Raw genomic sequence first — 27,511 nt, forward strand, 5'->3', positions numbered from 1 at the left:
CCCCTAGAAGTTTTAGAGAGAAAATTTGTAACTGTAGAATTGTTAATTTTCTTCTAATCTATTGCTTTCACTTAATCTGTTTTCTTTATGCAGTCTTTAAATACCTTAATGTCTTCTGAATCCTCTTAAAATCTTGCTTAAAAACTGTTTTAAATTTACTTTCATTTTAAAAAAAGTTTATTATATTGTGGTATGAAATGGTAGTCTCAGTATTTTGCTCTGTTGATAAAATTTTATCAATAGCATTTCTTATTAATATTTAATATTTTTTTCTCTTTACCAAAATATTACATTATAGAAAAACTGGAAAATGCATAAAAGCACAAAGAAAGTAAGAACATCTAATGCTGGCTATCTGGAGTTAACTATTACTATTTTAGAGTATATCCTTTCATTGTTTTTTCCAGTTACGAATATTCTGCTTCTTTCTCTTCTAATGAAGTTAGGAACATGCCACATATAAACCCAGCAGTACTAATTTAAGCAGTCATTTCCTTTTTTAAATATATATATATATATATTTTATATCATTGTTCATTTTTGTACAAAGTATGCTTCTATGCTCTCCTCAGGTGTATTCCCTGTAAAATTCCCACCACCAGTTCACCTGTGAACCATCACCATAGTCCCTTTCCTTTTTCCTCCCCTGTTTTGATCCCTCTGCTTTGTTGGATATTAAGTTCATTTCAGTTTGGGTCATTTCTGGCTTTATTTTTTTTTTTATAGAGGCATGTTTTTATTTATTTATTTATTATATTTGTTTGTTTGTTTTGTTTATACATGCACTGGGTACAGTCAGAAGCGCGGGAGGGTGAGAGAATTCACCAGAGCCAGAGTGGGGAGCAGAGCAGGCAGAAGGACTGAAGTACACTGCTGAGGGGAGCAGCGGGTGGCAGGAGAGGTCTGCGCACCATGTGGGATCCTCCTCCGGTGGCCGGGATGCAGCCGGGGATCGAACCGGCGCCGCAGAGGCCGCGGGCAGCTTCGCAACCCAGCGCTCAACCGCTGCGCCACCGGGGAGGCCCCTGGCTTTATTTTTTTAAGGTCAAAGTATCAGACATTTTGTTTATTAGTGCCTTCTAATTGGATAGAACTAGCAATATAGGAATATAATTGCTCTGTCAATATACACTTTTTGATACTTATTATGCATAAGGCATTGCATAAATGAAAATAGCACCTGGCACATTGTAAGTACTATATTTGTATTTGTTAAATATATTATATTTCTTTTTTTTTTTTTAGTAGAGGCATGTTTTATTTATATGTTTGTTTGTTTGTTTATACAAGCACTGGGTACAGTCAGAAGTGCGGGAGGGTGAGAGAATTCACCAGAGCCAGAGCAGGGAGCAGAGCAGGCAGAAGGACCGAAGTACACTGCTGAGGGGAGCAGCGGGTGGCAGGAGAGGTCTGCGCGCCATGTGGGACCCTCCTCCTGTGGCCGGGGAGCAGCCGGGGATTGAACTGGCGCCGCAGAGGCCGCGGGCAGCTTTGCAACCCAGTGCTCAACCGCTGCGCCACCGGGGAGGCGCTTAAATATATTATATTTCAATCATGGTCCAGAGAGAGCACATTCTAAGTCATTTTTAAATAGTATTCAACTGGGTTAACTAAGCTCTGCTTACTTTGGTGAAAAGATTTTCAGATGTTAGCTTTGAAATAATATATTCTTTGCCTATCTTGGGCCCAAAAAATTGTAGCAGGGAAACCTATCCTGAAAACTCACTTTCTTTAAAGTGTTTCAAAAACAAAAGACCAACATGAAATTATGGATATATAAAACTTAATGATATTTTCAGGAATAACATACTATAAATTAAGCAAAAAGAACATGATAAATTTATAACTGAATATATAAAGAGTCTTTACAAAAAAAAAAAGACCATGAATGTAATTGTTCACACAAGCAGAAGAAATACTAATGGGTTTTAAACCCTTGGCCAATTTCAATATTATCCATAATTTTAAAAAAATTCCCATTTAAAGAATACAAAGGAGTAATTTTTTACTTCTTAAAATGGCAAAGAATAAAAAAAAAACAACCTTAAATGGCAAGATCATGAGAAATAAGGAAAGGCTAAGAAACTGCTGTATATTAGAGGAGACTTGGGAGACACGATAAGTCAGTACAATGTGGATACTAGATGGGGTCTTGACAGAAAAAGACATTAGTGGAGAAATTGGTGAACTCTGAACAAAATCTGCAATTTAGATAATACTGATATAGAGTGTTAATGTCTTAGTTTTGACAAATATACCATGGTTGTATAACATGGTAGTTACCATTAGGAAAAGCTGAGTGAAGGGTATGATTTTTTTTGGAAATTGAAAATGATTCCAAAGTAGAAAAAATTTTTCTTAAAAAAAAAAAAAAAAGCATGGGCCTCCCCGGTGGCGCAGCGGTTGAGCACTGGGTTGCAAAGCTGCCCGCAGCCTCTGCAGCGCCGGTTTGATCCCTGGCTGCTCCCCGGCCACCGCAGGAGGGTCCCACATGGCGCGCAGACCTCTCCTGCCGCCGGCTGCTCCCCTCAGCAGTGTACTTTGGTCCTTCTGCCTGCTTTGCTCCCCACTCTGGCTCTGGTAAATTCTCTTACCCTCCCACGCTTCTGACTGTATCCAGTGCATGTGTAAACAAAACAAACAAACAAATAAATAAATAAACATGCCTCTATTAAAAAAAAAAGCAGAAAATCAAGAATATTTAGAAATAAACACCCTAATATGCTATTGGGAGTGTAAGTTGGAATAACTTCTTTTGATAGTATCTATCAGAATAATAAATACACAATTTCTTTCCGCCCATTCCATACATAATTTTTTCTCCATATATTTTCACATGCAAAAAAAGTATATATTTATTGCAACATTGTTTATAATGGTGAATTTGGAAACCTTTTAAATGTTAATAAGTAGGTGACTGATTAAATGATGATTGAGTCACACAGTGGAATTCTGTGCAACTATTAAAGAGAATGAGATGGTATGTTAATATACCTGAAGGGTGTGATTCTATACCTCTAGGTTATATATAGTGTTATAAATGAATGCTATCTCAATTTAAAAAAGAGAGAATGAGATGCATCTAAATATATAGTAATGAAATGATCCCCAAGATACAGTTAAGTGAAGAAAGCAATGGGAGAATAGTACATGATTTGAAAATGAAAAGTGAGTAGATGTACCCATCAACCATGTACAGTATATAGTTATCTCTAGGGAGGGAAACTCTCAGCCAGGAGTGAAGAGAATGAATCATTTTTGCAGTTAATCTCATGGTATCTGTAATCTCATGGTATCTGTTTTTACTCTCTATATTTACTGTTTCCTTAACCAAAGCAATTCTTCTATACAAATAAATAAGTGAGGATAGAAGGTAGAGTATTATATATCTACCTGCTAAAATAATCTTTTCTAACCTGTATCCATTAGAATCTTGATGGCAGGACTGGCTTGCTCCCTTTGGGGTGGCACAGAGAGGTGAATGTGAAAGTATAGTGGAGGCTGGAAGAAATGCATGTCTCTCTTCTCTGCCAGTGCGTTTCTCTGTAGACATGGCAGTTATCACTGTGTCCTAAGCAGTGTACCTTCTGTTGTCCAGTGGGACAAGCCAAGGAGACAGGAGAGGTTCAGGGGCCTGAAATGCAGTTTTCAGATTCTTGCCAACAATTTCAAAATTGTGTCTAAAGATGCACTTTCAGAGGGGGCTTTGAGCTATTCTTATCCTCCACCACTTAGCGTTCTCCTCCACCTCCAACTATGCCATTTCTATTGCTGATGTGTGTGCCTATCTTACTGCTCCTACCTTACTCACCTGGAAAATACTGTGGACACTCCATCTCCAAAATTTTAATATATGTCAAAGTTGAATAAATTGTGCATACACCTGTCACCTGGATTCTACAATTAACATCTTGCTATATTTGCTCTATTGTACTTTCAAAGTAAGTTGCAGATATCAGTATATTTCAGCTCCAAACATTTTAGCATGCATATTCATGCATATCATTGTCTAGAACATGTTTGTGGGTTTTTTAAGGACAGTTACATGTATGAAACACAATTACATATATGAAACACTCATCTCAATCATTGGGTGCATTTTTGATAAATACACATCACTGTAACCCATATCCCTTTAAAATTTAGACTAGAACATTACCTTAGAGTTTCTGTATGTTCCTTTTCAGTCAGTCCCCATTCCTATCCTGTTGATAATCAGGTTTATTCATCATAGGTTATTCATTATAGATTAGTTTTCCTTCTTCCCAAACTTTACATAAATGTAGCCATACAACGTGAAATCTTCTGTATAAGATTTATTTCATTTAGCATAATGTTTTTGAGATTTTCCCACATCACTGTGTATAGCAATAGCTCTTCACTTTTTATTGATGAGTAGTAGTCCATGACCTGAACACAGGGGTGTGTTTACTATTCCCCTGTTGATGATGCTTGGGTTGTTTACAACTTTTGTCTATTATGAGCAAAATTCCTATGAATATTCTTGTGAGTCTTTTTTTAAATTTATTTTTTTATTTTTATATTCCCCATACAATTGCAACCCTCTGATTTTGACCCCAACCCCTCCTTCCCCCCCCCCCAAAGTGTGTCTCTGGTTCATAGTTGTTTGTTGATTTTGATTTTGTTCTTTCTTGTAGTTACTCTTCTTGTGAAAGTCTTTTTGTGGACATATGCTTTCATTTCTCTTGGGTAATTACAAGGTCATAGAGTAGATGTAGATTGAGATTTATAAACTGCCCATAATACTTCTTCCCAAAATGACTGTACCATTTTGCATTCCACCAAGGGTAGGAGAGTTCCTTATTGGCCTTCAAAAAAAAAAATCATCTATCCATCCATACACACATACACCAAGGAGATTTCTTCATACTTTCTGGATGTAAGCCTTTTGGCAAATATGCATTTTGTGAATATTTTACTGTGGCTTATGTATTCATTTTGGTGAGCAGAAATTTTTAATATTGATAATCCAATTTTTGAATTTTCCTTTGTGTTACTGCTTTCTGTGTCTTCAGGAACCTTTACTTATCCCCCAAGTTGCAGAATTATGATTATATAAATTTTTCTAACAACTTCATAGTTTTAATTTTATGTTTAAGTCTGTGATTTATTTTGAATTCATTTTTATGGTGTGAGGTAGGGGTCAGGGTTCATTTTTTTTTTTAGAGAGCCTGTGGTTCCAGCACTTTTAGTGATCCTTTCTCCATTATGTTGCTTTGACATTACATATAGACACTTTATTTATTTTTAAAGATTTATTTATTCATGCATACAAGAACTGGGGTGCAGGCCAGAGGTGGGGTGTGTGTGAGAGGATTCACCAGAGAGAGAGTGGGGAGCAGAACAGGCAGATTGACTGAAATACACTGCTGAGGGGAGCAGTAGGCGAGACAGGAGAGGTCTCTTACACCATGTGGGTCAGCTCCCTGGCTGGGGATCAAACTCTTGCTGCAGTGACTGTGGACAGCTTCATAGGGCAGACACTTTACCTCTTGTGCCACTTTTGCCTTTTAATACCAGAAAGAAGATTAAAGTATAGACACTTTAAAGAACAAGCTGTTCTCCTTAGCTTTCTTGGTTATCCTAGTATGGAGAATTAAGTGTTCTTCTGACCATTTCATTTATATCCAGATATAGTTTGTGTGTTCCTGAGATCTGACAGAATAAGCCCTGGGACTTTCTCTGGTTGGCAATTTGTTGTAGTAACTGAATTATCTGTTATGTCTTTACATAGGATGACCAATGTTCCAGTAAAGGAACGAGTGAAAGTGTCTCAGAACTGGAGGTTGGGGCGTTGTCGAGAGGGGATTTTGCTGAAGTGGAGATGTAGGTAAGTAGCCTCTTGACTCTTTCACAGCTGCCTGGAACAGGAAAGCATGCTGGGAAATGAGAAGACACCACATTGTCTTGGGCAATGTGGTGCTCTCTGGTGATCCTTTAAATATCACAAAAGAGGCATCAGATGAGTAACTTTTTTTCACATTTTATAAAAGGATTACTCTAATAAATAAATAAATGGATTTCCAAAGACTTTATTTTAACTTTAACAAATTCTGTACTTTTCATAATTATAAAATAATAAATGTTTATTGTAGAAAACTGAAAAAAAAAGAGAAAAATATAAAGAAAATAGAACTTACCTATAACTCTACCACTCAGCAGTAACCACTATTGTTGTACCTTATCGAAAGATAAATGAAGCTAATATTTCAACCTATCTGGTTTTACAATTATATATTTTTTTTATTATTCTACTCTAGAGAGTTAAACCTTCACTCGTGGCTTCCTATAGCCCTGTTTCTTTTCTTTATTAAAAGGCAAAGTAGAATTTAAGAGTTTGGACATATACGCTGTAGCAGTTAGACCTTCAAAAAATTGCCAGAAAATTTAGACATTGGCTTTGGTATTGCTAATGCCACAAATTTTATACTCCATTGATGGAAATTAATTCATAGTTTTAATTTCCTACCAAAAAAGTGCTCCTTGCTGATTGGTTGGAATGGATAGGGATCATCATGATTCCTCATTTCATTTTAGACTGTACTTGTGCTAATAGATTTAGGCAGCCTTCTTTGACTGATGACCCTTTCACTCTTTGCTTGTGTCCAATGTCACTGGTTGCATTGACATTATTTGTTTTGAATCGTGTGTTATTGAAGGTGGTAGTAATAGTGAAGGAACTACAGGGGAGACAGATGGATTTTACTAATGAAGGATTTTACCCTCTGCTTTTTTCTGTTACTCTTCTTTAACTCTAGAGAGTTAAACCTTCACTCTTGGCTTCCTTTTGCCTTTTAATACCAGAAAGAAGAGTTGAGTTCTTATCAAGTTTTTGTCCCTGATGAATTTTTGGGCTGATTTCAAGCAGTTTGGCAAATAAACACACAAAAGTAGTTACCAGGCTGCCCCAGGATTCTGTTGTTTACCTGTCATGAACCTGGTTTCTAGTCCTAGGCTGTTTAGTAGATGGCTCTAAACACAAGAATTCCAACCCAGCCCCCTCTTCTTGTTGCCCACTTGAGTGTGCCGCCAGCTCATGCAAGGGGATGTTGAAGAAGAATGTGCAGAACGTGAATGCAGGAATCTGTACACACTCTACACATGTTCTATACAGTATATACACACACTTGTAAAAGCCTCATGAGCAGAAATTCCATTACTACAATGTCCAAGCTGCATTTAATGGCCCGTCAAGTCAATTTGCAGAACTTTTCCACATTCCCATGACATTTGTGTTAAGGAGTCTGGGGAAGAAACACAGCCCAGTTTGTTCAGATAGGCTTGCAGTTGGAGATGGTGTCTCTGTATCTGGGAATGAATGTGCTGGCCTTACAGTTTGCTCGGGGTTTGGTAGCTCCAAAACCACAAATAGTGGCTGCTGGATATCTCTCTTGGAAAAGGGTAGGTAGTCCTCAACAGAATCTGCTGTCTGGCAGAGTCTTCTTAATGTTCACTCTGTGCCATGGGACTCAGCCTTTCTCCTTTACCCAGATTGTAGAGGGAATCTTTTTTTTTTTTTTTAAAGATTTATTTATTTATGCATACAAGAACTGGGGTACAGGCCAGAATTGTGGGGAGTGAGAGGATTCACCAGCGACAGAGTGGGGAACAGAACAGGCAGATTGACTGAAACACATTGCTGAGGGGAGAAGTGAGCGAGTCAGGAGAGGTCTGCTGCGCCATGTGGGTAGCTCCCTGGTGGGGATTGAACTCGTGCTACAGTGGCTGTGGATAGCTTCGTAGGTTGCTTGTTAACCCCTTGCGCCACCAGGGAGGCCCCTGTAGAAAGAATCTTTAAATATTTGTAGATTCCTCTTATCAGCTGCCTATGAAAGATGACTATTTCTTTGTAGCCCCTGAACTGTTGTGGACTGCTCTGGAGCTGTGTTTTCCCATTTCTGTACTTACCCTTTCATGCAGAACTATAGATCTCCTCTACTCAGTACATTGGCATCCTTTTCTAAATGGCTTTATCCTCTTTACTTATAAATGACCCATTTGCTCTAGTAGGACAGGGAATAGAACTTTCCAGGGCTCCCCCTTTTCTTTTCTCCATCACACCCTAACTGATTTATTGGGGAAGAAGAATGTACAAGAATATTGAAACCTTGAAAGTTGCCACTTGCACTTCAAATCAGTAAGGATGCAGAATGAAAGAAAGGTGCTTCATCTGGCTGAAAGGTTTCTTTTTGACTCTTTCTACCTCTCAATTATTGAATCAGTAAAATTCACCTGCCCACAAGAAATCTGGGTTGCTCGTGATTCAAGTCTTAAGCATTCTCCAATTAAAAGTGATGGTCTCACTCATAGCAGGAATCTAGAAAACTTAAATAAGGGACCAGGAAAATGAATAACTATAAGAAAGTGAAAATCAAAATCAACAAAAAACTATGAACCAGAGACACTTTTAGGGGGGCGGGGGCGGGAGGGGAGGGATTGGGGTCAGAATGGGGGGGCTGCAATTGTATGGGGAATATAAAAATAAAATTTATTATTTAAAAAAAAATAAAATAAAATTTTATGGTTGGGAAAAAAAAAAAAAAGTGATGTTTAGGTACTTCTCCAAAGACGTACATGGCCAGCAGACAACATGAAAAAATGCTCATTACTTATTGTCAGGGAAGTGCAAATAAAACCACATTGAGATAATTTCCTCACTTCTGTGAGAATGTCCCATATCAAAAAGACCAGAAATAACAAGTGCTGGTGAAGGTGTGGAGAAAAAGGAACCCTCTTATACTGGTGCAGCCCATATGGTAAACAGTATGGAAGTCCCTCTAAAGATTAAAAATGGACTCCATACGACCCAGCAATTCCACCCCTAGGTATCTATCCAAAGAATCCATAAACACTAATTTGACAGTCAGCTTGCATTCCACGTTCATTGCAGCACTTATTAACAATAGCCAAACTATGGAAACAACCTCAATTCCCCAAAACAGATGACCAGATCAAGAAGGTGGTATATATACACAATAGAATACTACTCAGTGATCAAAACAGATAAACTCGGGCCTCCTCGGTGGTGCAGTGATTAAGCGCTGGGTTGCGAAGCTGCCTGCAGCCTCTGCAGTGCCGGTTCAATCCCTGGCCGCTGGAGAGGGTCCCACATGGCGCGCAGACCTCTCCTGCCGCGCCCTCCGTTTGTCTCCCTGCTCTGCTCGTCGCTCTGACTCTGGTGAATTCTCTCACCCTCCCGCGCTTCTGACTGTACCCAGTGCTTGTATAAATAAATAAATAAATCTTTAAAAAAATAAATAAAAGACAAAACAGATAAACTCATGTCATTTGTGACAACATGAATGGAGTGGGAAAGGATTATGCTAAGTGAAGTAAGTTAGATGGAGAAAGATAAATACCATATGGTGTGACCTGTATACAGAATATAGAGAAACCACAAAGGGTCAGATCAAGCCAAACTTCAAAACTAAACTTGAAAGCTGACTGTAGAACAAAGGCATCCAGAGGGTGTGGGGGAGGGGCGAGGACAAAATGAGAAGGGAGCACAATGGACTATGGTGTTGGACTGTAGGTGCTTTGTGGTGGGTGTGCTTTGGTAACAACACCTTAATGGGAGGACCCTGTACTGCCAAGAAACAAACAACGATGTGAACCATGTTACCTCAATAAATTTTAAGTTTTGTTAAATTGGTCCGTTAATTATGATTCTCTTAGAAAGTCTAAAGAAGGACCTCCCTGGTGGTGCAGGGGGTTAAGCACTGCACTATGAAGCGATTCGCAGCCTCTGCAGCACGAGTTCTATCCCTGGCCAGCCAGGGAGCAACCTACATGGTGCAGCAGACTTCTCCTGTCTCGCCCGCTGCTCCCCTCAGCAGTGTTATTTCAGTTAGTCTGCCTGTTCTGCTCCCCACTCTGTCTCTGGTGAATCCCCTCAACCCCTGCATCTCTGGCCTGTACCCCATCTCTTGTATGCATAAATAAATAAATCTTTTTTTTCAAAAAAAAAAAAAAGAAAGTCTAAAGAAGATTAGGTCAATTATGCTAATTTTCTGAAAGAAGCCTAGAGAGGGGTAATTTTGAAGGAGGGGAGCAAGGTATACACTTAGCCTGCAGGTTATCCTTGCTAAGATGAGAATCAGTTGGCCGCTCCAAAGAGTAGAGTTGAGTTTTCATGCTATATCTTTTTTTTTTAAGATTTATTTATCCATATAAGAACTGGGGTGTAAACCAAAGGTGGGGGACTTAAGAGTATTCACCAGAGAGCGTGGGGGGCAGAACAGGCAGACTGACTGAAATACACTGCTGAGGGGAGCAGCGGGCAAAGACAGGAGAGGTCTGCTGCACCATGTGTGTTGCTTCCTGGCCTGCCGGGGATTGAACTCGTGCTGCAGTGGCTGGTGATAGCTTGATAGTGCTGTCTTTAACCCCTGTGCCACCAGGAGGTCTCTTTCATGCTATATCTTGATGATCCTTAATTTTTTTTTTCCATCTCTGCAGCCAGATGCCCTGCATGCAGCTCAAGGGTGATTCTCTATACATATCCCAGGCTAATTTCATCCTGGCCTATCAGTTCCGCCCAGATGGTGCCAGCTTGAACCGTCGGCCCATGGGAGTGTTTGCTGGACATGATGAGGATGTTTGCCACTTCGTTCTGGCCAACTCGCATATTATCAGTGCAGGAGGGTAAGTGCTGCAGGTCTCTCCTCCCACCCTCTTTCTTACTGTTCTTCAGGGACCTTTTACTTGCCTCTGGCTTTTCTGTCTCAACTTCAAAGGAATGAGGAGAGAGACTGGAAGAAGGGGTAGTCGTTTTTTCCATTTAAAGTAGAGATTTACCAAAGGTACTTAATAGGGTTAGAGAAGGAAAACAGGAAGAGTCTAATGAAAAGTGAAGCTGGTTTTGATACTCTCAGAGGGGGGATTTGTTTTATCTCTGCTCTGGTCAGCCCCAGGAGATCTGAAGAAGTAAAGGAATCTAGAAGTTCAGGGCCTTACTGGGCTGAATTACTTAAAGTTTAGCAAATTTGGACATCATTGGAAACTTGGGCTGTTCTGTAGACCTGTTCTCTCCAGAAAGAATAATTGGCTTTTGGGTGGGCTCCTTATTTCTCTCCTAGAGATGGGAAGATTGGCGTTCATAAGGTTCATAGCACCTTCACTGTCAAGTACTTGGCTCATGAACAGGAGGTCAACTGTGTGGATTGCAAAGGGGGCATCATTGTGAGTGGCTCCAGGGACAGGACAGCCAAGGTGAGGTGGTCTCCCTCTTACATACTGTTACTCCTTCTGTCTATAGGGAGTGGGTTGGGAGAGGGTGGTTAGGGTCTTGAGTCTCAGGATTGGCTGAGAGCATTGGGTGGGGACAGAGGGGCAACAACACAATAAAGAACTCACTTATTTGCCTCTGGCATGCAGCTTGCCATGCCAGGCTGTGCCCTTGCCAGCTGGATTGGGAAGGGAGCGGACAGTGGCTGGGAAACTTGCCATTCACTTGAAATGTGTGAACTCAAAAACAGAGAGCCTAGCCAGCTTTTTCCTCCCTGAGCTGAGTTTTCTCAAGTTTGTGGGTTAAGTTCTGACCCCAATATTTTATTTTAAAATCTACTTTTTGCTTGCTCTCTGTTTAGGGAGGTTAATTTTTCACCACCTTGTTTATAAGCAGTCAGGCTGATAATTAAAATGTGTTTTTACTGTTCCTCTGGAGAGTGATGTGGTCAGTAAACAGTAGAAAGACGATGAGAAAAAGGTGCTGTTGGTTGTGTCGTTGCCAAATTGCCTGCTCTACAGTCAGACATCTGACAAGGCATGCAGAATGGGCTGATAAGCAGTGTGACCCCTGCTTCAAAGACTTAGCTCATCTACGTCTGAGTCGAACAGGCTCATCCCCATGAAACAGAGAACTTCTTTCTCCATCCCTGTGTCCAGCAGCCCTAGCAAGGGCCTACACAGTCTTTTGGGGCTGCTGTGGGAACTTCACTGACAATTCATTTGATGGTGCAGGAGGCTCAGTAGTATCTTGCTTGTCTGTTTCCCAGCATCGGGAGAGTTCATAGTGCTAACAGGAGCAAAATGCTTGTCTGTGTCAGCAAACAGGCCTGTACAACACACAGGTTGGGAATCAGGAGTGGGAAGTGGCAATCTTTACTACTGACTTTACCGACAACCTGTATCTGGTGATTACTCCTTCATGCGAATATATTGCTAGTGTTTGTGAAAAGAAGTGCTAAATATGTTCCTTTATATTTTTGGAAGTTTCTCCTCACTTTGCTGTTTCCTGCCTTTCTTTTTACTCTTTGTGACCTATGAGAGACATGTATACCAGTGTTTGGGGTCTTGAGAAAAATTTTTGAACCAACGTGGAAATTGAAGTTTCTGTCATGTACTTCCCATTCTCCCTCTGAATACCTGTGGCATGTTTCTCATTGGTCACTGTTTTACTACTGTCCCTTGCAAAGAGACTGGCTTTAACTTGCTGTACTGCTCAGGAGACAGTTTGCATAGAAACATGCGTCATGTGTGACCATCTCATTCTGGCATCTTCTTGTCATGACTTCAGGCTTCCCTTGACTCTTCCTTTTCAGTAACATTTCCTTCCTCTTTCCTATTCTCTGGTCTAACACCCAGAACACTATGAAACTAAGCTTTGTAGCCACATGTAGCAATTCAAGGGGATGAATGGCTCATGGTGGAAGAATGATAACAATTTGATCTGGGATATGGGGTTAGTTTCCTGTTTTACATCCTATCCTTTTGAGAGTTATTTTTTTTTAGGTCAGTGACAATTCTCTCTCCTGGTTCATCAACTGCGGAAAGCTTGTCACCTGTTTTGGAGCTCCCCAGTGACTTCCAGGCCAGCTGATCTCATACAGCTTTCTTGAGCTTGCTTCTGTTGACTTCCTTTCTGTTGTTGTCTTTGCATTTAGCCACCTTCATCTTCCTGGCCCATTTCTGTATTACCCACAGTCTTGTCTAACTGACCATTTCTTTTTGGTGGCATCTGCAATTCCACAGACTTCTAATACCTGAACCTTTTTTAAGAACTTACTTATGTTTGCCTGTGAACACCTATAGGCAATAGGTTGCCTGCTGGGTGTGTGTGTGCGGTGTTTTCAAATTCCCCAAATATTACTGTGTTTTGAAAGGAAATTGGTTTTACTGAGGTGAAGAGAACTAAAAAATTTTCTTTGTAAGTCTTCAGAGCTAGTGACTGCACAGAGAACCCTCTTCCTTCCCCTCCCCGAAACCCTAGTTTTAAATTTACTGTGATTTATCTTGGATTGCTTCTTTGGGCTTCAGTGGATTTGGCTCCATCTTCCATTCTGAGAAGTGATAGGAGGGTAACTTATGTTCTTGGTGGGCCTGGGCTGGTACTGAGCGTTCTTTCATTTCCTCCTTTGTTCTCAGTTCTTTCATTCACTCTTGTGTTACTCTATGTGAAGTTTAGCACACGAGGCGCTAGAGCTCTTCAAAGATGAAGATACAACTTTTCTCCTTAAGGGGGACTGCTGTCTGTGTTCATTGGTTATGAAATTGATTGGAAGTAGCCAGGAATGTGAAGTGTAAGCCTCTAGGGAAAGAAAGTTCAGAGTGGAGAGATCACATCTGACTTGGAAGGAGATACTTTATGAAGGAGAAAGCACTTGAACTTGTTCTATATATTTTTCTTCTTTTAGTTATTTTTCAATGCATAGGTTTGATTGTTTTTTCAATAATTCAAAATTTAACCAGGCACTGTGCTTAGTACTTTATTTTTTTTTATTTTTATTTTTTTAAAGATATATTTATTCATGCATACAAGAACTGGGGTATAGGCCAGAGGTGGTGGGGGGGGGGGCGGTGAGAGGATTCACCAGAGACAGAGTGGGGAACAGAACAGGCAGACTGACTGAAATACACTGCTGAGGGGAGCAGTGGATGAGTCAGGAGAGGTCTGCTGTGCCATGTGGGTAGCTCCCTGCCTGGGGATCGAACTCGTGCTGCAGTGGCTGTGGAGAGCTTCATAGGTTGCGTATTAACCCCTTGTACCACCAGGGAGGCCCTCTGCCAAGCACTTTACATTTATTTACTTTCTCATTTTATTCTTTAGGATAATTGTTTCCCTATATAATTGTGCTCATAATATGTTTCAAATACTCACTATGCCCTGCTGTATATACTTTATTTTATAAGGTTTTCCATTATTATGCAAATTGTGTTATCTTTAATGACTCCACACTGGACTTAACATTTAGGTACCATTTTTCCTACCTGTCATGTTTGTACCTAGTTTTTTCCTACAGTATTAATAACCACTGTTATTGAATGCCTAATACCTGCCAAATACCATGTTATAGTGCTTAACTCATCCACACTAAACTTTGAAAGATAGGTGTTATTTCCCATTTTACACATGAAACTGAGGCTAAGAAGTTATGCGAAATCTCTGTAATGAAAGGTAAATAATAGCAATTAGGGTTCAAACTCAGATTTGTCTGATTTCACAGCCCATGCTTGCTCTTTGTAATTACAAGTTTTAGGGAATATTTTCACCAGTTAGGTTTTTCTTTGTTTTAGGATTATTTTCTTAGGATTGAGTGTCAGCAATAAAATTATCAAGTCACAGACTTTGGTCATTTAAAGTATGTTAATATATATTGTCCGTTTGCTTTTTAAAAGGACTGTGTAAATGTATATTCTCATTGCGTTTATTTTCTTGAGGGTCTGTTTTAGATTTGACCATGAGATTGACGATGTGATCAGCACACTCATGTTTCTGGGGGATTGTGTGCTGCTTAGGTAGGCCGGGAGTGCTACTTTCCAAAGATCATATAAGCAAGAACTTACCTCCTAGGGAATTTGCATCAGGGAAAATACACAGCTTTTCCCCCATGCTGAGGTGGTCTAAAAGAGGACATCAGGAGTGCATCTAGTTACTACCAAAATGGTCTGACTGTAGATCCAGAAGAGTAAGCCAGAATCATGGCACTCCAAGAAAGATGTGGTATTTACCTTTTTTTTTTTTTTTTTTACCCCCCTTCATTCAGGATTTTGTTCCACTTTTATTTTTCCTATGTTGGGAAAAGTAAGTCACACCCTTCTTCCAGTACCCATACACAAAAATCTAAAACACTTTCTCCTTTTATAGAGAAGAGATATCATGTAACCCTAAGACGGCAGGATCACCCCACTCTATCACCTACCCCTTAAACTCTTAGGAATGTAAAAGTTCTTCCATCTAAGGCCCTGACTGGGTTTAGTGTGTTCCCCTTATAGCCCTGCAGGGACCTTGAGAGGTCATTGGTCCACTGGCTGCCTCAGGATCCCTCCTTGGCTGCTGTCTGTGGACAGTGCCGTACATTTGAGGTTTCCTTTCTGTTTGGTTAGAGGCTTATTTCCCTGTGTGTGTCATCTGGGGTAGGGTGAGGTGAGGGGGGCCTTGTGCTTAATGGGAGATTTCTAAATGCACTGGCTGCTGAGAGGACTCTGTGAGTGTTGATTAGAGTTAAGCCCAGAGTGGCTGCTAATGTACATTCCTGACTGATAGGGACCAGATAATGCGCTCCAAGCAATATTTTTAACCTGTAGGAGATATGGACGCTTAAAAGAGTTAAGCTTTTCTGCTACTTTTGGTGATACTAGGTGCTAAATTCCCTGCTGACATGAATAACTTTGGATCCTGGGCATTATCAACAAACAAACAACAATATACCACCTTCTGACATAGAAGTCTCTCTTCTTCCATCTTTCCTTCCCTTTCTTTTTACTCTTTCATCTAATTCTTCTCTAATTCTGTCTCTGTCCTCACACCCATACTATGCCTTGATCTTCTTCCCTCTCTCTACCTCCTTAAAGTAAAATCTTGGTTTGAGATAGGAAAATCCACAGTCATGGGAGGTTGCTGAGAAAAGTGAGCTCGATCTACTCATTCTTCTCAGTCAAGTCTCAGTGAGGAATGTGGAACTTCTGTTTCCCTGGTGTAAAATTGGCTGGTAAGTAAATGCTATCAGGTAGTGATCAAAGGAGGTGGTTAGGACCATGAACCAGGATTTATTAGGTGAACCAGAAGCTGGAGAGGCCCCTTGGCTATATTCTGAGCTCTATGTATGCGGCACAGAAAGGATTCTCCAGTTTCCCAGCCCCAGCACCTCTAGGGACAGTTACCCTGCTAGGAGCATCTTTCTCACCCCATCCTGACCCCAGGCAGTGCCAACAAGAGCATCTTCTCTCATGTTTCCAGGTATGGCCTTTGGCTTCAGGCCGACTGGGGCAGTGCTTACACACCATTCAGACTGAAGACCGCGTCTGGTCCATTGCCATCAGCCCATTGCTCAGGTAAGGGAGATATTTTTGGATATGGTTTTGTCCTATATAATAATGCTTTTATTTTACCAGGTACAGTATGCTAAAAAAAAAAAAATCTTATGCATGTGTATTCTAGGTTCCTTTGAACTGCTCTCCTGGAGATTTTAGAAATCCTCCAGAAACTTGTGGTCTGTAGCCCACTTCATATGTGGATGGGGTTGAAATAACCTTCCTAAAACATCTAATACCAGAAATGTGAAGAAGAAACATACTGTGTGTTACAATGTAACTGAATCCAATTTTTATAAGAATATCCCTTCTAGAACAGATGCCCTTTGTAGTTGCTTCCAAAGCAGAGGTGTCTCAGCACCCCGGGATGTGCCAGCACCAGCCAACGTGCTCTAACAACTGACCTCTCTCTCCTAACGAGTGTGTTCCCCGTGGGAAATGTCCTCTGGAGTAACCCTTATGGCATTAAGTCATCCTAAGGGCTGTGGGGCCTATGTCCAATTGAACCTTCATCCAAAGATACGTATGTAGAGTAGATTGACAATTGTAGCAAAACTGCCAACTTTTTGATGTTGGCTTTACCCTTTTCTTTGGCCTGACTGGTATTTCTCTAGCTTTCCCTATGAATGAGTGAATTTTGCATCCTGACATGTGCCTTCTAGGTGCTCTTGAATCGAGGTGGTACCTCTCTCCAGCAGAGTACATAGATGCCCTCTCCTGCACCTGCTCTGTCACAGTGTTCACTTATGATCTTCTCCCACTTCTGTCGTCTCTCACTCCCCACACAGATGATCAGTGGAAAAGCTGTGGGGCTGCCACTCTCCTTATATACTGGGTTTAAGTCCGTCACTTGTTTTATGAGAGACTTGATCCCTCCTTTGCTCAGCCTCCTTCTCCTCACCCTGCGGAGTCTGCACCCCTCCTGCTCCCTTCCACAACTCCCTTTCAAATTTTTTTCTTCCTGAAGAATTAGAGCCGATTAGCCACGTCATTAATTCTTCAATTTGACGGCTGATATAGCAGGACCTGAAACACATTGCTGACCTCAGAGAATGGAGACCCCGTTCCTTAGCATATTGACGATGGGAGAAGTTAATTAAAATTCCACCAAGCGGAGGTGTCGGCTAACCTATAAACCTGTCGCTGTTCAGAACAAATCATTTTAGCAATCCTAGGAAAGAGGGAAGGAAAGACCAGCAGGGAGTAGAGAGGCCTAAATGTGTGGGAGCGGAAGGTGGAAAATGGAGCCATTGAGCTTTGTTCCCTCCTCATTTTCTCCTTAATTTTGCTCCTTTTAAAGCCAAGCTTTGGGATCTGTGGGGCTGGATATGTGTAAGGATGGAAGGAAGATGGGGCAGCTTGTGGGAGGTGATAGGTGTGCTGGTGACTTTGTCCTGGTGGTTACCTGTGGACTTAGGCTGGTTTCAGGAAACTGGGTGGGTTGAAGTGGGGCAGTGGTAGAAGAAAGTTTCTACAGGCTGGAGATGGTCCATATGCCTTCCGCACATGGATTTTAGGCCAGAGAACACAGACAGTCTCTCCCAGTACCTACACCCTCTATTCCTCTACTTAAGCTGATGCCTCTACTTAGCCTACCTTTTGACAGAATAGGGCATATCATACCTGTTGAAGATGGTGTCAGTAAAAGAATTTGAGGACAGTCTGCCCTTGTCATTAAGAACCATGTTAGATCTCAGTAAATTGGGTTTGGTTTCTTCACATCTTGGAGACTGGCTTTGAGGAAAGCCCTAATTTCCTAACATTACTAGTACTACTCTACGACTGTTATTAATACAAGCAGCTAACATTTATTAGTCATCTGCTGTATGCCAGACTTCCTAAGTCCTGATGTGCCTCATTTTTGATGAGGTGAAGATCGGGGTCTTTTGTTTTCTTCACATTCACCTTCAGAGTTGTCTTGTCCTCTTGATAGATTTTCTTGGTCTTGGCATGATTTTTTTCACTCATTCTTGACTGGCTGTCCAGCACCTGACCCACAGTTATTTGATATGACCCCTGCTCCACTGGTGATGTCTTGGACTCTTTGAAGATAGTTTGCATTTGGAATTCTGTCTTTATACTAGATGACAGAATATATGCTGGTATTATTGCTGGCCTCGAGGGCTGTCTTACTGGACTTCTCACCCAAAGGATATGCAGGGTTAGGGAGCTTATCACCTTATTGTTAGGCCCACTTCTCTTACCATGTCCATGAATTTGAGCCTTTCAATAAACATCAATTTTTCACAGTTTGGGGAAATACTGTTTCCCAACATCGAGATCTGTTCTGGAAGACAGGAATTCTGCTTTACCACTAACCAGCAGGGTGGTCTCAGGGGAGTCATTTACTTCTCTGAGCCTCAGTTTCCTTATTTACTGGTATTTATATATTCTTTATATTTACTGGTAAAATACATTTACTAGTATTTACTCTTTCCCTTTTATATTGTTGTAAATACGATCCAGATAATAACTATGAAAATACTATCAAAGAAAGCTAAAAGGATTATAATGTTTTGCCAACCAGAATCTCTCCTGTCTGGTATAGCGTTTATTTAGTGGTTTAATTGCTCTCATGTCTCCACCTTTTCCTGAGTATTCTCCTGAGCCTTATGGAGTTACACTGTTCTTTTGTAAACTTTTTGAGATGGGGACTCAGCAGGACTCTCTTTCTTGTCTTCTTTTCCCTTTGTAGTATGCTTGTCCTCGATGGCTGTCTTCTGTTCCTGCCACCTCCCCTGTTGAGTAGGGTTGTCAGTGTCACTAATGTGATGTGACCATGAACTTCTCATGAAGAATATGGTGAGGTAGGCTGTCCTCTAGGGCAGGGATTCCTGGTCTACCTGACAGTTTCTACTCCCTCATATAGTTACATGGCACTGGGACAGTTAGGAGACCTAGCACATCTCTTTTTTTTTTTTTTTTTCCTTCCCCTAATTTACCTCTTTTTTCTATTTAAAATACTCTGTCAGGGGCCTCCCCGGTGGCGCAGCGGTTGAGTGCTGGGTTGCGAAGCTGCCCGCAGCCTCTGCAGTGCCGGTTCGATCCCCAGCTGCTCCCCGGCCACCGGAGGAGGGTCCCACATGGCGCGCAGACCTCTCCTGCCGCCCGCTGCTCCCCTCAGCAGTGTACTTCGGTCCTTCTGCCTGCTCTACTCCCCGCTCTGGCTGTGGTGAATTCTCTCGCCCTCCCGCGCTTCTGACTGTACCCAGTGCTTGCATAAATAAATAAATAAATCTTTAAAAAACAAATAAATAAATAAAATACTCTGTCAGAACTGTTCATGTTTATCTTTGATGCTAGGGCTTTGCTTTTTTTTTAATATATATATATATATATATTTTTTGTGTAGAAGAACTGGGGTACAGGCCAAAAATGTGGGGGTGAGAAGATTCACAAGAGACAGAGTGGGGAACAGAACAGGCAGATTTTACTAAAATACATTGCTATGGGGAGCAGTGGGCAAGACAGGAGAGGTCTGCTGTGGTTAGCTCCCTGGCAGGGGTCGAACTCCCCTGGCAGGGGTCGAACTCAGGCCATAGTGGTGATAGCACTGAGACTTAACCCTTAGGCCACCAGGGAGGCCCCTTTTCTTATATGTGCACTTAGACACTTCGTGGTCTGAGACATGAAACTTCAAGCCCTGGGCTTTATCTGAGGTGTTCAAGACTGGGAGAAAGCAGCTTTCTGTTTGGTGTCCACACAGCTCCTTCCTTTCTTTCCATGACCTTGAGTTCTTGATTCTGAATAGTCGTGGAGGTTGATAACAGTATGCTGAGAGTTGTGTTCAGATCCTCAAAAACACAAATGATAAAACAGTGTGCTCCTCAGAGAGGTAACAGGAAAGGAGGTTTTTCTCTATCATTTTCTTGCCCTAACACCAATAATTCTATTTTAAAGATTCATGACATGTTCTTTGTGGAAACTCCTCCAAGGATCTTTTTCTGTGATGGGAATAAGATGTGTGCATAGCTATCACAGTTTCCAGATGATACTAAGTGACTAAAGTCAAGCTGTTTCTGGTTAAGGGGAAAGAGAACTGCCATTCTCCTGGTGGCAGAGGGAGAAACTGGGAAGATCATTGCAGGGCACATGCAGGACAGGGCAGAAGAGGCAGCAGTTTGTGCTCAGGTCTAGCCTGTTGCCACATTGGTAGGGAGGGAGGGACCTGAATCAGGCTTGGGTCATTGCTGTGCCTTCATCACCAGCATCTAGGCAATAGCTGTGGCACTTGAAGGGCTCTTTAGGATCCAGGGAACAGTCTCTCTTCCTGAAATCCAGAGCTGAGATAGATACAAGTTGGGGAAAGCTGCATGTCATCACGGTATGGGCTCACTTGGGTAGCTGAGAACGTTTGCCCTATTCCTGGAGGGCAAATGCACATGAGTCTTTAATTTAGGGGACCTCTTTAAGCCTGATCTGGGGACCCTGGTAGTGAAATGGATCTGTAGACCCACTTGCCCTATCTGCCAGGGAGGCTCTTCCTTCCTCTGCAGGCACCATATTTATTGCCCTCCAAGAAGGAGATACTCAACAGAATCCTTCCCCGTCTCTGAACAGCATTTACTGTCCTGTGAGTAAGTGGTCAGGAAGGCTTTCCCAGGACACTTGGGTTTTAATCCCTTCTCTCTCGTTTCTGTCATCAGGGAAATATATGAGTGGTGTAGGTGTAGAACTTGACTGAGCTGTGTTATTAAATATACAATATAATCTTGTGGTGCCTGTTTGTTTTTGGGGGGATTAGTCCAAGTCTGCATGAAATGTACCGATTGAAATTTGTAAAGTGAGTTGTGGCCTCTGGGCGGGGGGAGTTGCTGCCGCTTCTTGCTTCATTTTGATGGAGGAGTTGCCCCTTCTTGCTTCATTTCTCCCAGAGGTGAGGGAAAGTCTGGAAGGAAAGCAATCACTGTGTACTGTTTGGTAAGGGGGTGGGTTTCTGGGGGAGAGCAGGTTGTTTGTTTCCAGTAGTTACAGGGTTTACTGTGTGTTGTGTGTGGTAGATGCATATTCACCAGCCAGTTGAAATACACCTTTCTTTAGTAAAAGGTGATTGTATCTGGAGTTTGCTTGGACTGAGAGGTTTGAAAGATTGGAAAAAGAGGCAACAAGCATTCAGTTTAGATTCTTCTGGTTCCCAGTGGTTCAGCAATCCTTGCACCCTGGGCTTCATAACTCACTTAGTGCTTTTAGGGAAAGACAAATCAAAAGAAAGGTTATGCCGCTGAGTTTTGCTTTTTCTGGTTGGTCTTGGAGAACTGGGCCTTGAAGGGGATCCCTAACCTTGATAACCTTAGGAAAGATTGGTGGATGACTTTGTTGTGACATTGTAGCTGGCGGCTGCTATGAAGCTCTGTCTTTTCTTCCCTCCCAGGGTTGGGGCAGAGGAAAGACTCCTGGGGCCTGTTGCAGGAAAGGGGAGACCTAAAGAACTAGGCAAGGAGTGCTTCGGTGTCCCCTTTTGCCAGTCTGCAGAGCCCACACGAGTATGTGCATGTGGTACCCCTAAATGAGAGTCAGAGGCACAAAGACACCATGCAGGGACCAGGGGCTGGCATGTCTGGAAGGGATGGCAAGATGCCTGGAGAAAGAAGGAAACTCTAAGTGATGCTAGGTAGGCCCACTGGTCTGGCCTGAAGTGACCTAAAATTGGAAAGTGATCAGTGGGGGTACAACTGAATTGGAATCTGGTCCTGCTGAGTCTCAGGGCAGTGCCTGCCACCCTAGAGTTCATTGCCCGTGCTTAGCCAAGCCTCTCTGGTGGGCGTATCCATTAGTAGCAAGGATGAAATGACACAGAGATGGGTTTCACGTCCTTAAGACCCTGGATTTCTGCCACTGCGCGGGACAGGATGGGCACAGGAGGCTCATTTGCTGAGCTGCTGGCCTGAGACCAGCAACTCAACTAGCCCCGACTGGCTCAGAACCTATTTGTGTGAGTGACTGCTTCCTTGTCCAGGAAGGGTGGCTCAGTTGTTAAAAGTTGACCTAAGTAAACCACTACAAATAGAAACAGAAGCTGCTGCAGAAGGTGGGATACTGTGGCTCCAGAGAGGATGCATCAAGACCCTGCAGCTGCTTACCTTAGTGTTCAGATTATTATTTTCTCATTCTCCATCTCTCTTTCTCCCTCTTTCCTACCACCTAACCAGGTGGTTGTACTAGACACTGGGGAAGCAACAGTGGACTAGACAGCATAATCTGATGGAGAGATGGGCAAGTCAAATGGGTGACTGAGTGTGCTCACTTCTCAGATGGCGATGCGGGGCACATTATGGGGGTCAGAGTCTTTCTCTTCCTGCTGCCTGCACCTCCTTTGCCCCACCTACACTGCTATTTCTTATAGTCCTCCCTTGTCAGGAGGGAAGGCAATTTTCCTGTCTCAGCTGTGCAGACTTTTCTGGGTTGTGTATGCATTGTGCCTGTGTTTTTCCACCTTTGATCGCTGTTCTGCTGACAGATAATTTAGCAGTCACATCCCAAGGTGGAAGCATGGAGTTAATGTTAAAATTAGTTGGTTTTTTTTTTTTTTTTTTTTTTTTTACTCTTTAAACTTCAGTGGGTGATGAGGCAGAGAAAGAGGCAGGAGGGTGAAGGGGAGCCATAAATTCTGTGGCTGGTGTAGTTGTTCTCTAAGCAGCCGGGAAGCCTCTGATGTCTCCACAGCACTTTCATTAACATTTAAATTAAGGGTTTGTTTTCCAGTCTGTTTTATAGGCAGGGACCTTTCATGGCTTGTCACATGCAGCTCCCCCCACTCCCCCCAACACTGCAAGTGTGTAATTGTAGCCACTGCTTCATCCTAACTCTGGGTTGCAGCCGGAGTTCAAAGGGAATTCCTGGAGATGGAGCTCTGGAGGCACAAGGTGTAAGAATCAGGATGTGGGTGTTCCTCCTTACAGGAAGGCACTGTGCAGCAGGTGCTCTTTCCTGCTTCCCTCTGCTCTGTCAAGGGACACACTTCAGTCTGACTGACGCCCCACCCTTCTTTCCCTGAGGCGGTCCAGCAGGTGGAAAAGGGGCCTCCATCCAGTGGTTTCTCCTGTATCACAAGTCAGGGCCTGAGACAGATTATTCTAAGATAAAGGTCTTTGTGCTTATCTTTTTATTTTTTTGAGCCTCAAGAATATTTCTTCTTACTCGGACTTAGAGAAGCAACAGTGTAAAAATATAAAAGCATTACCATCTGAGAAGAATTTACAGTATAAGAGGTCTAAGGTCCTAAAGAGTGCCATCTGGCAGATATGTGTACACTTATTTGGTGCTACCTCAGAGTGCACACATCTTTGAAATAGCTTATTGATTTTGAGAGATCATTCTCTGAGGTCTTGGGATCCAGAGGAAGCTCTCCTGTACCCTTCCACGATAAATTTACTCTAAGCTTCCTTTCACACAGGCATATCTGGCATCATTTGGGGATGTTTTGAAAGACATCCATGCTCTGGTCTGTCTCCTTCCCACCAGCATCTTGTTGAACTCCCGGTGGTGAGGCTATACACCAAACACACACACACACAGTATCTCACTAGTTCCCAACCCCTGAGGGCTTCATTCCCTCACTGCGAGTCTTGAGCTAGATTTCTTCTCTAGATTGTGATGAGGGGGCATTGTGGCCTGTCTTTTTGCTCAGAGGCTATGGATTTTCTTCCCCATGGAACTTTAACTTCACTGCTTGAGTTACCACATCTTTCCTCCTTCATTGATCCACTCAAACCATCTGTGACTTGTCTGTAGGATTGAAAACGGCTGAGTGGCTTGCCCTCCTGTTCCAGGTACTCAACAGGTGGACACCCTCATGCCCTGGAGTTCTGCCCAAGAGGAGCGAGGGAGGTGCTGGGGCAACCCCTATGCAGGTGCTGCTGGGTTCAGATTGCAGGCTGGTTTCCAGGCCCCTCCTGGTGGTGATTAATCTGGGACAGGGGCTGGCAGAGGCCCAGCCAGGGCAGCTTTGGTCCCTCACTGTGAAGACCTTTGGCTCAGTGACTGAACTGATCTCTGTAGCTGTTTCGGCTTGAGTTTGATCTGTCAAGGCTAAAGAGGAACCTGATGGCGGGGCGGAAACTTCTAGCTCTGTCTGACTTATGGCACTGATCCGTTCCAGTAGCCTTGTCATGATAATACCCATATATTTAAGAGGATTTCTCCACCTGTTAGCTGTAACACTCAGATCAGCCAAAAGGGATCTTTATGAAATATCTGTGCTTTTACTTTCTTGAGCCCATGAAGTTTTCTCTTGTAAGTAGACTGGGGGTGGGGATTTGTATTGGACCTGAATGAAAAAGGTAGTGACAGAGATACTGCTAGGTCACCAGCATAATGTATGTTAGTGTATTGGGGGGTCATGTCAGATGGAAGAATCACCCCATTCTCTTACAATTAGGTTGCTCTTAGGCCATTTGAAGTAGATTTCACTATTTTAGTTTGGAATTAAGTCTTCAGTTTCTTGTTTTCCTTTTCATTTTAAGCCAAATTTTTGGAAAATATGATTGATACCCCCACCCTGTCTTTCCATCTCCCAGAGTCCTGGCCCCTGGGACTCCAGGTTTCAGTCTGTAGGGCCAGTTGTACTTCTTCCCTTCTCTGAGTTCAAGACAAAGAACTCAGTTGCACATGACTCTACTTGGTCATGGGCTTTAGGCCAAGAAACAGAAATTCTCTGACTCATGACAGTTTGCCTGTTCCAGTGAGTCTCAGTGAGTTGCATTTTACAGTAGTTTCATTTGGGGATTAGGAGCTTGAGGGTCCAAGAGTTGAAACATTTTCCTCATGCCATGAAGAAAGAGAATAGACATTCTTATATACCACCAGCATTTGAATATGTTGGCACCATTGATCTAGGGAAGTGGCTGCAAAGTGCTATAAATCATAAACGTCTGTGTGGTTCTGAATTTTGCTGTGCTGACTAAAGTTTCCACATATGATGACAGTAAACGATGCTTTTATGCCTCAGCAAGCCAAGCCTTGACTTGGCTCTTCCTTCATACCAGTGCTAAAAGATCTCTGGCTATGGGGATCAAACATAATCCTTGTGCCTCTCTAGCATTTTCTTGAATGAGACACTCTTGACATTGTGCGCTTCTGAGGGCAGGGGTTTTATTTCCTTTCTTGTATAAGAGTTTTGTACCTCTGCACTAAAAACAAGAAACTCCTATACCGCTGGGGTGCCCCATTAAACTGACTACCCGAGATCGTTGCCCCTCTTCCCAGCTTGTTCTTGCTCTCCTCTCTGGCTGGGGCATTTTCATAGGGATGGTTTGTGACTTGGTCTGTAGTGCCTGTTAGAGAGGTTTGGCTCAGGCAGAATGTGCTGGCAGGGGAGGAGGGAAAGAGGGAGGGGAAGGGTTGCAGGGAGGAGGGAGCTGGGTACATGCATGCAGAAGCCATGGTAATTGCCAAGGGAATATTAGTCTAAGAGCTGCTGGCCCAGGAAATTGCTTTCTGTAGAAGCTTTCCTTTTTCATAGTTTGCAATGCAAATTTAAGACAAGAACAGAACACAAAAAAGTATAGGAGGGGCAGTTTTATAATAACATTAAAAAATTTCAGCAATGTCTTAATTTTTAAAAGAGAATTTCTTTTTTTTTTTTTTTTTTGGTCAATGCATAATATTATTGAACATGTATTCTGCCCTCAGCTTTCTCTAGAAATCATTCTCTTGAATGGGAGTAAGTCAGTGTATAACCATATAGAATATATTGTGTATTACATATAACATTTCTCTGACATATATATATATATATACACACACACATATATACATCTGCCTAGCACTATAGTGATAGATATTGTATAGTGATATATATGTGTGTGTGTATACACTATGGTGATAGGTATATATGTGTGTGTGTGTGTGTGTATATATATATATAATTTAAAGTAGGAAGAGAAAACTTTATTGTTATTTTTTTTAATTTTATTTTTATATTCCCCATACAATTGCAACCCCCTTATTTTGACCCCAATCCCTCCCCTCCCTGCCCCCCATCCCTCATAGAGTGTCTCTGGTTCATAGTTGTTTGTTGGTTATGATTTTTACTTTCTTATAGTTACTCATTTTCCTGGTCCCTTATTTAAGTTTTCTAGATTCCTGCTATGAGTGAGACCATCCGGTATTTTTCTTTTTCTTTCTGGCTTATTTCGCTGAGCATGATCCCTTCCAGCACCATCCATGTTGCTGCAAATTGCATGTGTTTATCTTTTTTGAATCCTGAGTAATATTCCATGGTGTATATGGACCACATCTTCTTGATCCAGTCATCTATTTTTGGGCATTTGGGTTGTTTCCAAAGCTTAGCTGTTGTAAACAGTGCTGCTATAAACATAGGGGTGCAGGTGCTCTTTGGAATTGATGTTTCTGTGTCCTTTGGGTAAATACCTAAGAGTGGAATTGCTGGATCATATGGAAGCTCTATGTTTAGTAGGTCCAGAAATCTCCACACAGCTCTCCATAGTGGTTGGACCAGTTTGCACTCCCACCAACAGTGCAGGAGAGTTCCTTTTTCTCCACAACCTCGCCAACATTTGTTGTTGCTAGTTTTTTTAATATATGCCATTCTCACTGGTGTGAGATGGTATCTCATGGTAGTTTTGATTTGCATTTCCCTGATTACAAGTGATGTTGAACATTTTTTCATATGCCTGTTGGCCATTTGCATTTCCTCTTCAGGGAAGTTTCTTTTTAGCTCTTCTGCCCATTTTTTGACTGGATTATTTTCTTTGTTGTTGTTGAGTCTCATCAGCTCTTTGCAGTTTTTTGTGATCAGTCCTTTATCATTAGTGTTGTGTGCAAAAATGTTCTCCCAGTTGGTGGGGTTTCTCTTAGTTTTTGTTATTGTCTCTTTTGCTGTGCAGAAGCTCTTTAATTTAATGTAGTCCCATCTATTGATCTTTGCCTTCACTATCACTGCTTTGAGTGATGTGTCTGTAAAGATGTCTTTGATGTGCATATCCCGTAGTGTTTCGCCTATATTTCCTTCTATGTATTTTATGGTTTCAGGTCTTAAGTCTAGTTCTTTAATCCATTTTGAGTTGGTTTTTGTGTATGGTGTGAGGTAGTAGTCAAGCTTCATTCTTTTGCATGTAGTGACCCAGTTTTCCCAGCACCATTTATTGAATAAACTTTCTTTGCTCCAATGCATATTCTTTGTTCCTTTGTCAAATATTAGTTGACCATAAATCTGTGGGTTTATTTCTGGATTTTCTATTCAATTCCATTGGTCTGTGTGTCTGTTCTTGTTCCAATA

The 27,511-nt window shown here is 42.0% G+C and overlaps 1 protein-coding gene across 1 annotated transcript in view; it reads left to right on the top strand.

Annotated features, from left to right (window-relative positions):
- The window catches only part of FBXW4 (F-box and WD repeat domain containing 4), a gene marked incomplete at its 5' end in the record, with an annotated part of 83,578 nt that overhangs the window by 13,679 nt on the left and 42,388 nt on the right, over window positions 1-27,511 (top strand). Inside the window, 4 exons of the mRNA XM_084245061.1 lie at window positions 5,756-5,851; window positions 10,480-10,665; window positions 11,100-11,232; window positions 16,199-16,293. Of these exons, the coding sequence (XP_084101187.1) occupies window positions 5,756-5,851; window positions 10,480-10,665; window positions 11,100-11,232; window positions 16,199-16,293 (510 nt within the window). The remainder of the gene's footprint in view (window positions 1-5,755; window positions 5,852-10,479; window positions 10,666-11,099; window positions 11,233-16,198; window positions 16,294-27,511) is intronic.

The sequence above is a fragment of the Talpa europaea genome (assembly GCF_964194135.1).
Source record: "Talpa europaea genome assembly, chromosome: 10".
In the NCBI taxonomy this organism is placed as follows: domain Eukaryota; kingdom Metazoa; phylum Chordata; class Mammalia; order Eulipotyphla; family Talpidae; genus Talpa; species Talpa europaea.